Raw genomic sequence first — 11,223 nt, forward strand, 5'->3', positions numbered from 1 at the left:
TAAGAACACAATACCAGCCAAGGTGAGTTCTCCAGCTGAGCCTGAGGTGGAAACTGGCCTAGATTACAGCTGTTACTGAGGAGCAATTCTCGGATGAGAGAAGGACTAGCCCAGCCTAGCACTGAAGCAACCTAGTCATGGACAGACCTACCCAAGTTGAGACTCTTTCTTATGAGGAGCTAGTCCAGCCCAGCAACAGAATGACCTAGCCCAGGAACAGTTACCCATATAGTCTGGTTTTCCTTGCCACCTTTTAGAAAAGACATTAATAAGTTGGAAAGCATCCAAAGGGAATTAGGTAAAATAAATTTATATTTTTAACTTGGAGAAGAGATTTAAGGGGAACACGATAAATGTTTTCACATATTTGAAGGACTTTTGTGGAAGAGGATTAGGCTTATTCTTCTTGACCCTAAGGTACAATGGATAGAAATTACAGAGAAACAGATTTAAGCTCAATGTAAGTGAAATCTCGCTAATAATAACAGCTGGCACATTTGTAGCCTTAAGTTTAAGTGATTTGTGTATGGTTTTGTGCAGGGTCGAGTAGCTAGCAGGTATCTGAGGCCAAATCTGAACTCAGGTCTTCCTGACTCCGGGTTCACTGTGCCATCTAGCTGCCCCTAATAATTGGAATGGGACTGCCTTAGAAGGTAATGCATTGACTCTCCCTAGAAGTCTTCCAACAAAGTTAAGTTTCAGAAAGGATTCTTGGACAGGTATGGGTTTGACTAGATAGCTTCTGAAGTCCATTCTAACTCCGTAGCTTCTGACCGACTGAATGAGGGAGATAGCATGGTGTCCTGGCCTCTTGTCAGTCATAGATATGAGAGGTGACCTGAGTGGAAAGGTCACACTACTCCTGTACCTAGACTCTGATGATCCCCTTGTTAGCTTTTTCTTCTTGTTGCTCAGCACCGGGTGACTTCATAAAATGCTTGTTGATTGACTGACTTCAGCAGCATCGGTGAAACTGAAGATTTGAAGGTAAATGTTCGCAAATAGACCTCTGTCCTTTATCTTCCCTACCCATCCCAGGAGAATGAGAACTGTCTGTTCTCAAAGAAGCTTGCCAGTCCCCACCCTGCTGTTGCCCTAGCAATGTTCCTGGCCCTTAGGTAAAGTTGCAGAATTTAGGCAACAACCAAGCCTATGGGAGAAAAAGAACAAAGCTTATTTGGCAGAGTCTTGCCCAGTATTCTCCAGGATGAGAACTTTCCTATAACGGTGAGGGGGCAGAGGTAGGGGTATGATGATCAAGAGACTGAACCAGGAGGCACTGACCTCAGGTTACCTCTAGAGTCCTAAGGATAGTCCTTCTCTGGCCTAGCTAGAAAGATTGAGCAGTGTGTGGTCCAACAGAAAAAGGACTGGATTTAGAATTGGAGGACCTGGGTCCCAAAAATGGCTCTGCTATTTCTACCTGTCTGGCCTGGAACATTTCATCGAACCTCCCTGGGCCTTTGTTTCGCCATCTGTAAAATCTGGGAATTGGGCTAGATGATCACTAGGGTACTTTCCATCTCTTAAAAACGATGATCTGTTTGGTTCTCTACTGGACAAGTTCCACTTTCCCTCCGCCTTCGGCTCCATATCCCTTGCTCTACAGGCTCTGGGCTACCCCTGCGGGCTCCTGGATGGAAGCAGAACTAACAGTGTTTGCCCTTTTCCAGCTGCGGGGCCTAGCTATGTGGTGCTGGGCTTGGAGTCAAGAAGACCCGAGTTCAAACTCGATCTCAGACTGTATCATTACAGTGGCCTTCCTTTCCTCAACTATAAAATATGGATGATAAATAGCACCTACCTCCCAGTGTTGGTGCGATCAAATGAAATATTTGTAAAGCGCCTGGCACATAGTAGGTGCTTAATAAATGCTTGTTTCCTTTTTTCCTCCCTCCCTCATGGATAAACATGCTCATGTTAGTAGGATCCGATAGTGTTCATTATAACTACCAGTCACCATCTAAGAGCCTCCAGCTCCTCCCACCCTACCCACCCCCACCCTTTCAGGACCGGAGACTGCTGATCCAGAGTCGCCACCGCAAGGATTTCATCCGCGTACCCCGGGGAGCCTAAGAGGCGAGAGTGGTTTTAACCCGGGACAGAAAGAGGAACATCATTAAGTGTTTACTCGACTCTTTCATTTCTTGCAAGTCTCACTAGTGCCCTTCCCCCAAACTCAACCTGCAGGCTCCGTCTGGAAGAGTCTATGGGGCAAACAGGTGAGGGTGGGGGGCGGGCGAACAAGGAGAGAGAAGCCAAATAGTATCCTAGTACGCGGGGAAACTGAGGCTCGGCGCTAGGAGCAGCGGGTGCTGCTGGGACGCGAACAGAAAAACGCGGGGGTGTCGGGAGAGCGGGGGAGAGAGGAGTCTCTGACATCCTATCTCCCCAGCTGGGGGAAGAAATGTGGCCCATGCTCTACCTCCGTCTAGGCTACGCCTCTAGGGATCCGCTGCCGACGCCCCTCCAACTGGACGCAAAGTGGGGATAGGCGTGGGAGCTGGGGGAGGGAGGCGGGAAGAAAGGATCTTCACCAAGTTTGCCCTTCTGGCCTCGCTGCAAGACCTAGTTGAAGCCCTGACATCCACGAGCACCGAAAACAAGCTAGTGCCCGCGGAGTGCGTGGGGGACAGCAGACACAGCGCTGCTCCGGGAGTGCGTGAGGACCCAGACACGCTACTGTTGGGGAGGGGTGCATGGGGGAGGACAGTGGGCACAGTGCCACGCAGGGGTGCGTGGGGAGGGGTGGCTGTCCATGGAGGACGGACAGCGGACACAGTGCTACGCAGGGGTGCGTGGGGAGGGAGCACCAGACACACTACGCGAGGGGGTGTGTCTATGGGGAGTGGACACCAGACAGGTTACTGCGGGAGTGGTGGGGAGCAGAGCTGTCCCCCATGGGTGGAATTGTAGGATGGGTTCTGGAGAATGGGTTTGGCCTCCCTTGTTTGATCTTTCGGAGAGGTGAAGATTCCCACTCCATTCCCACCTCTCCCCAGCTGTACTTTCCCTAGAGGAATTGAGTAGCCTGGGGTCCACCACACTCCTCCAGCCCCCAGCCTCCAGCTAGTGAAGAGTATGGCCCTTCCTCCACCAGAATCGGGACAGATGGGAAGGAAACAAGCAAAGTACCTGCTATATGTCAGGCACCGTGTTAAGCGCTTTGCAAATATCCCGTTTGCTCCTCCCAACAACCCTACGAGTTAGGTGCTTTTACTCCCATTTCACATTTAAGGAAAGGGAGGCAGGCAGGGGTTAGGTGGTAGAAAGCTTGAGCAGGAAGAAGGACCAAGTCCAACCCCTCATGTTGGATGAAGTAACTGAGGCTTAGATTTAAAGAGGATCGTACAAGGTCCCAAAGGTCCATGAGATCTCAGTCCCCACTGCCACCTGTGGCCCTGCTAAAAGGGCATGACTGTGGTTAGGGCAGGCCCCAGCTTAGTCACCCATACTCCAGTTAGTTGTGAAGTGCTCTATGTTGCCCCTTCACAATAGACTCGAGGGGCTCCTTCTTACCTCCAGGATCAAATACTAAACACTTTGGCATTTTAATCCCTTCATAAAGTGATCCCTTCCTACCTTTCCAGTCTTACACTTTAATTCTCCCCCACATTATATACACTGGCTTACTTGCTGTTCTTCCAACACAATCCTCCGCCTCCCTACTCCTTCTTTCCATATGGCTGTTCTTTCGTGACTCAGCTAAAATCCCACCATCAGGAGGACGGCTGTCTTTTCTAGTACCTTCTTGACACCCATCCTCTTACCTCTAACATTACTTCCATTTATATTGTATATATGAATCGATTGATCAATAAATTAATAAACATTTATTAAGTACCTTTGTACAGCAAAGCATCGTCCTAAACTCTGGGATACAAAAAGAGGCAAAAGACAATCCCTGCCCACAAGGAGCTCACAGTCTAACAGGGAGACAACATGCAAAGAAATACACAGACAACAAGCTATGTACAGGATAAATAGCAAATAATTAACAGGAGGAAGGTACTAGAATTAGGAGGGGTTGGAGAAAGCTTCCAGTAGAAGGTATGTGCACAGTTATTTGCATATTGTCTCCCCTATTAGAATGTGAGTTCCTTGAAGGCTGGGATCCTGTTATTTACCTTTTGTTGTATTCCCAACTTAGCAGAGGACCTGGCACATAATGATTTATAAATGCCTGTTGATTGACTGCCTGACTGTGGATCAATATAGCCTTAATCTGTGAAGGTGGAAAGGAGAATTAGAAACATGATGTGAGTACAGTATTGTGACTCTGTTCAAGGCTTCCATACCAACCACTAGCCCCCTGAATCACATACTGACCCTTGGCTAATGAAGATGTCCCCCATCAGGGAGAGAGTGGGGATGGGTTGCACTCTGACATTCACACCCTGAGAAGTGGTTAGTTAGGGTTAGAGTCCAGTCTGTGACCACAGTAGGGATTCAATCTGTAGTCAAGGCTAGCCTGTGACTAAGGTTACAGATCAGTCTGGGGTCACAGGGTTGCCTATTAGTCTGTGGCCAGGTTTGCAGGTCTCACTTTGGCTGGATCAGATCAGTCTGGAGTTGGGGTTAGAGCAAAGTTTGTGGCTGGAGAAACAAGGTGAAGGTTTGAACCCATGTATATCATTAACACTAATCAAACAGATGACCAGACAGACATTTATTGGGAATCTTGAAGGTCATGGAAGAGTCTTGACAACTGCCCCCCACCTGGTTTGGTGTTCTGTGGGGCAGTATATCTGGCACTGTGATCAAGTAGGTGTTGAATGTCAGTCTTACGAAGTGGGAAGTTTGGGGGGCGGGATGTAGGGAAGAGTTCCCCTAGTTTGACCTGCAGCCTCCAGCACCAGCCCTTCCCTCAGCTCCTGAAGCTCCTTCATATGTCTTGTCTTTGCATAGAAGCCAGCAATCTAGATGCCTGCTACCCCAGCCTAGGGACAATCTTCGAGGAAGCAGCTATAAAGTCCCATGTACAAATAGAGGCCTTGGCCTTCCTCCCACGAGCAGCACTTTGACCCCCAAATCCCGAGAGGCAGTATTCCTGAGCATAGCCTAGGAACACTGTCCAAGTCAGGAACCACACAGGCAAAGCAGGAAAGGTGACAGCCTGGAGTAGGACAGGGGCGACTGAGTCCTTGGGTGCCATCCCCTATGCTAGTATGTTCAAAGTCCACAGAAGAGTGAAGAGGACAGGCGAGGATGGGTGCAGAAAGAGTGCAGTGTCCACTACAATAGGTTGACCTTGGCCACCACCTGCTTGCAGCCTGTAACAGCAAACTCCCCTCCCGTGGTGTTGTAGTAACTGAGCTGCCCAGCCAGGCTCTCAATGTGGCTCTGGTCCGGATAGAAGCCTTCCCCCACCATCTCATCCAGGAAGCAGTTCATAATGTCCCACTTCTCTAGCAGAACAAAGGGGACCACCTCAGCAGTCTCCCAGAGTGGGTGGGTGCTTGCCAGGAGGGTGTGGAGAGACTGGCTGAGCTCCTCCCTGCGGTGCTGTGGGGTCAGCTTGCTAGAGACGGTGTGCAGAGTGAAGCGTGTGACCTCACTGCCGCCAATGCTGCTGATGAGCACATAGATGGCATTGAGAAACTCATTGGATTGCTGAGGCTGGAGGAAGCCATGCAGAGTGTCTAGCAGGCCTGGGGACATGAACTCTACCTCGTCCAGGATGAACACAGGAATCTTTTCTTCTACCTCTGCCCGGGTCACCATGTCAGTGATCCGCTCAGACAGGTCCTGCTGGCAGACTAGGCCCTCTTGATAGTCTGGGCAGTGATGCATCACATAATACTGCAACACAAAATCCCCCTCCATCACTGAACGGAAGTGTTTCGCCAGCAGCCGGCCCACATGGCTCTTGCCCACTCCGCTTGGGCCATTGAACGAGATGACCAGTGGCTGGCTATGAATGTGCGTGGCCAAATAATCCCGCAACAGTTCCATGATGCTGTTCATGGCGGCCTTCTGGCCAAACACACCCCTCTGGAGGGCTTTCTCTAGCCCATCTAGGTCATACTTCTGCAAGTTGTCATCAAGGTTCTCGATGGCATTGAGAATTTGAACAAAGACAATGGCCACCAGCAGAAGCAAGCAGCGTTTGGCCTTGCTCTTCTGCTCGGTCGGGAGGTATTTCCGAGAACTTTCTGGGTACAACACAACCCGGGATTTACGGCGCTTCTTCTTCCTCCGGAAGGACGATTCCACAGGGGCCTCGAAGGTGAAATACTGGGGCTTCTCAAAGTTCATGCGGTGAGGGAGGTGGGACACAGGGGTGCTGCTCAGCTTGGCCCGGTCTAGGGAGATCTGTCTCTGAAGCAGCCGGGATGGGGATGGGGTCAGAGCCAGGGACGACTCCCCAGGGAGGTTGGATCGCATTCGGCTCTTGCGCAAGATCCGGAATCTCCGACGCAGACGAATGACAGCCCTCACCGGTGAGGAGACCATGCCCCCTGAGAGAACCTGGGCAGGTCGGGGGCTTGGCTGACCTCCTTCCATGGCTCTGGATGACACACCATTCAGGTTCTCTCCTAGAACAGGAAGATCACATTAAGAGCCTTATTAGAGGTCTGCTATGGACATCTCGGGGTATCACTGGTAATCTGTACCCCGTGTTCCTGGCTTTCACAGCCCTAAGCAAAACTCCATAGTTAGGTGCAGGTCTACAACTCTCAACCAATGGGAAAACAAAGAGCAGATTCTACTAAAGAGAGGCTCAAAAAAGAAATATGCTGGAATTTTAAGATCATTTAGCTCTCAGTTCCCATCACCCCAGCCTAATCCCATCTTTCCAACATCCCAGCTGCAGAGGGAGAAGAAGTAGAGGTAGAGGCAGTAGAGGAAGACAGGGCAGTGGATAGTGCCCTGGGCTTGGAGACAAGAAGGCCTGAATTCAAATCTAGCCTCTGATGTTTACTTGCTGTGTAACCCTAGGCAAGTCACTTAACCTGTCTGCCTCAATTTTAAAATAGGAGGTCATAATAACACTGATCTCACAAAATTGTTTTGAGGTTAGAATGAGCTAATATTTGTAAAGCACTTAATACAGTGCCAGGTACACCATAATCACTTAATTATTGCTTGTTTCTTTCCTTCCTTTGTCTCCGGCTCCTATTGTTCATTCTACAAGAAGTGGTACAATTCCAGAGAATCAGATTTGGATACAGAGGACCTAGGTTCCAATCCTGGTTTTCCTATTTAAGACATTAAACAAATTGATTTTCCACTCAGCGCTTGGATTTCCTTCTCTGTAAAATGACAACGTTAGTTGGACTCTAGATAAGCTCTAAGGCCCCTCCCACTGGACAGGCTGGACAACCAACTTCCCAAATGCCAGGCTCTCCTGAACTGGGCAGAGCAGGTAATCTTAGTTGTTCCCAGAGATTACAAGTGATCTCAGATGATCTCCCAGAGCTATCCTGGGAGACAGCTGTGTCCTTCCTAGAGGAGGCAGTTAGTCTCTTAGCCAGGCTGAGAGGGTCAGTGAGGGTGGGTATCAAATCTTCACGCCCACCATCAGGATGCCTAGGCCCCACATGCAAATCCTTTAGGTCAGAAGGGAATAAATGCAACTCTGCCTAGTGAATGAGGAAGTGGCCAGGCCTGACAGTGGGAGGGGTGGGTGGTTCTGTGGTTTTGCTTGCCTAGAGGGCTTCCTGACAGAGGGGTCAGTGGCAGGGTCCAGAAGTAGATAAGGTTTTGACCCCATCTCCTTCCCCATCCGGGGCCAATGCTATGATCACTGGGCTTCTAGGGAGGAGGTCCCTGGGCTGTGGGTGAGGGTGGTATGTGGACAGGGAGAAAGAGGGCAGGAAGGCTCCAGGACTGAAACCATATTGCCAATCTCCTTCCCATGAAAGTTCCAGCTCCCCTATTCCTACAATTGGATAAACAAACATTGATCCCTGGGTTCCCTCCTTAAACTGATCTTCTCCCTTAACCATAGTCACTAGGAGACTAGTGAAGGATAAAGGCTGGGAGAGCAGCATTAGCTCCTCCCCAAGCAGACCCCAGAGGACTGAGAGTTACAGGATGGAGAAAAAAGTTCCTAGGGTATTTTTTGAGTCTAGACAAAAGCAAGGATGGGCTCTCATCAGATAGCTGACAGCGTGAGGGTCTCCAAACCACCCCCAGGAGGGACCCCTCTCCTGAAAGCCCCATGACCTCCCCATACTCACAGACATCACGGGGTGGGTGGTAGGAGAACCCCCCCCCCGCCCCGCCCATTCCTCCACCTCCACTCAAGGCAGACACAGGGAGAGAGATGGAAACAGTAAGACACAAGGAGAGACATACACAGAGCAGGCTGAAGAGGAGAGAGAGAAAGTCATACAGAGAGATTAAGAAAGAAAGAGCCACTCAGGGGGCAGAAGCGAAGAAGAATGAGAGAAGGACCAAGAGTGACTGATACTGAGAGACAAACACTGAGACAGGCACAAGGAAAGAGGCAGAGACAGAGTGAGAAAGAATGAGACATGCAGGACAGAGGCAGACAGAGGCAAGCAGGCATATACAAAGAAGCAGCAAGAGACAACCCCAGCCGGAGAGACAGCATAGCCACAAGGCCTTCCCCAGCCTCAACCAGTCCATACCTTGTGTGATCAATGTCGGGCCCTGAGCCAGCCACCCCAGGGCGCCTGGTCCCCTGCTCTGCCCTCCTCCCAAGAGGCCAGCCGTTCCAGCTGTTCAGGAAGCAGGAAATGCCAAAGACTCCTTGGGCTGGGGGCTCCCAGGCCGGCTTGTGGAGGGAGGAGAGAGCTCTAGGGAAAAAGATCAGGAGACTGCATTCAGGGGCATCAGGGGAGATGGGCTTCGGGAAATCTCCAGCCAGGACCCAGGACCAGGACACCTGCCTGTCGGGAGAGAGCCAGGAGGGAGAGGAAGCTGATGAAGAGGCTTCCGCCTCTATGCAAAGGAAGTGAGTCAGGGGGGGCGGGCGGGACTAGAGGAATGAACCGAGGCCTCAGAGCCCTCACCTCAGGAGGGAGGGGTCATCCCTGTCCCAGGGGAATCACTCCAGTCTGTTCAAATGGGATGACTCCTCACTCTTTTCACTATTTCCTTCTCTAGCCCATGGATGTTCCCAGAGATCTTCCTCTGACACCCCTGAAACCACTCCCCCCCCCACCTGGCTCAGCCTCTCCCACTTCCCTCCCCCTCCTGGGAGGTCATGTACTTGGGGAGGGGGGCAGGAATAACACTGTCTACAATCTTTGAGACTGTAGAGCCCTATTATGATCCCCCCGTGGGATTTAACTGACACTTTCTCCTGGACTGAAGGTCTAGGGCTGTTGCCTCTAGGGGGCTGACACTGGGCATCATTCAGGGATTTCTCTCTCATTCCCCCTCCATTGCCTCCCCCTCCCCCATTTCCATTCTCTCTCATTCTCCTGTCCTCTCTCATAAGCTTCTACCTTCTAAGCCCCATCCCTGCTCTGGCTCTTCACCTGCTGCTCTGCCTCTCCCCTTCTCTGGGCCTGGGATGCCTTGTCCCCGCCCCATTTCAGTCTCTGACACATCCTCTACGTTCTACCCCCACCATTGTCTGAAGGGAGCTCCAACCCTCTCTGCCTTGACAAAGTGCCCAAGTCTGTGGGTCCCGTACTCTGGGATAAGGGGAACCCCAGGGGGCCAGATCCCCAGGCCCAGTAGGGAATGACCCCATCTCCCAGGTCATATATATTCAAGACCTTTTACAAACTCCCCCACCCACCCAGCCCTTCAGTCAATGAATACTCACTGAGGCACAAACTAGGGTAAAGTCCAGGGCTTTCAAGGCTGAGAGATTTGGGTTTGTATTCCTGGCACTGCTTACTTACTAGCAGGGTGACCCTCCTCTGAAACCCTGTTTCCTCTCCTCTAAAATGAGCCTACTAAAGTTTGCCCTGCCTGTCACAGGGTGGTCGTAAAGGGCAGACTACATGTACATGTGAAAGTGTGGCACTGCACAGGTGAGTTCCTTTTGTACCAACTCCCACTGCTGTCTGATGCACTAAGTTCTGCCAGACCAGACTCCCCAACATCCCCAGCTCATACTAACTTTCATTTCAACTCCAAGTCTTTATTCATGTGACTCCCTCTGCCTGGCCCTGTGTCACCCACACTCAGACTTCCATAAGATAAGTCAAAGTCTACTGCACCTCTCCATAGAGTCAAAGAATAACTGAATGTCAGAGTTGGGAGAGACCTCAAGCCATTTTATGTATGCCATACCCCCTCCCCCTCAGAAAAAGAACCGTCCCACTACTGCATGAGAAACAAGTGGTCACCAATCCTCTACCAAAAGATTCCCAAGGAGGGGGAAACCACAATTTCCCCAGGCAGCCCATTTGACTCAGGGCCAGCTCTAAGTATTGGGAAGTTTTTTCTTTTATCCAGCCAAAATCTCCTACTTTGTAATGTCTACCCACAGTTCTTCTTCTGCCCTCTGGGCCTAAGCAGAATAAATCTAATCATCTTTCCATTAGATAGCTTTTCAAATACTTAATGACAGCCATAACTTTTCCCAGGGAATCTTCTCTCCCCCAGGCTACGCATCCCAAGCTCCTTCGATTTGTCTTCTTATGGCATTAAATCAGGGCTCTTCGCCATTCTAGTTCCTCCAAAGGATGGTCTCAGGTTTATCAATGAATTAACCAGGCTTCTTACCTCCTGGTAATTGTTTTATTTAGGCTGGAAACCAGGAAATGACCTGCTTTTCTACCGGTAATCCCACGTCCTTTGGATTGTCCTTACCAAACCAGTCCTGATGACATCAGGTCCCAGGGCCCATGATGGGCCCTACACCTACCTCTGGATAGCAGGGTATGGAGAGCTGGAGGGCTCTGGCCCTCCTCCGGGAGTTTCACACTGAGCTGCTCCAGACATCATCACATCTGTATCAGGATTTGAGGCCCACATGGCTACTAGCGGCCTCTGGAACGTCTCCATCATCACCTGGAACTCAACATGCCCCAGAAGAGAGTCATAACCTTCTCTTTGCAAATTGTATCACTCTTCTTCCACCTCCCTTGTTCCTGGCAGTGGTAGCCCGGGCCTCCCAGCCCCTCAAGATGCAAAAGCCAGTGTCACCCTTCTCTTTCCTCTCTCCCCCCACCCTTCTATCCAATCACAAAGCTCTCTTCCTTCTTTCTTTCTATTTCCCTCACATTTTCATGTTTATCTCCTCTCTATTTTCATCGTTATCACCCCCAACCAGGTCTTCATCCCCCTTCA

At 50.5% G+C, this 11,223-nt stretch overlaps 1 protein-coding gene across 1 annotated transcript; it reads right to left on the reverse strand.

Annotated features, from left to right (window-relative positions):
• Positions 1–3,818: 3,818 nt before the first annotated feature.
• On the reverse strand, positions 3,819–10,950 carry TOR4A (torsin family 4 member A). Its single transcript, XM_036753110.1, has 3 exons — positions 10,799–10,950; positions 8,601–8,861; positions 3,819–6,539 (listed from the first exon to the last, which is right to left on the reverse strand). Exon 3 carries the CDS (start codon positions 6,505–6,507, stop codon positions 5,236–5,238), a length of 1,272 nt encoding a protein of 423 aa, XP_036609005.1. The 5' UTR covers positions 6,508–6,539; positions 8,601–8,861; positions 10,799–10,950; the 3' UTR covers positions 3,819–5,235.
• Positions 10,951–11,223: the final 273 nt, after the last annotated feature.

Source organism: Trichosurus vulpecula, chromosome 3 (assembly GCF_011100635.1).
Source record: "Trichosurus vulpecula isolate mTriVul1 chromosome 3, mTriVul1.pri, whole genome shotgun sequence".
Classification (NCBI taxonomy): domain Eukaryota; kingdom Metazoa; phylum Chordata; class Mammalia; order Diprotodontia; family Phalangeridae; genus Trichosurus; species Trichosurus vulpecula.

Coding starts and splice junctions, on each gene's coding strand:
- TOR4A (XM_036753110.1), bottom strand. CDS start 6,507: ATGGAAGGAGGTCAGCCAAGCCCCCGACCTGCCCAGGTTCTCTCAGGG.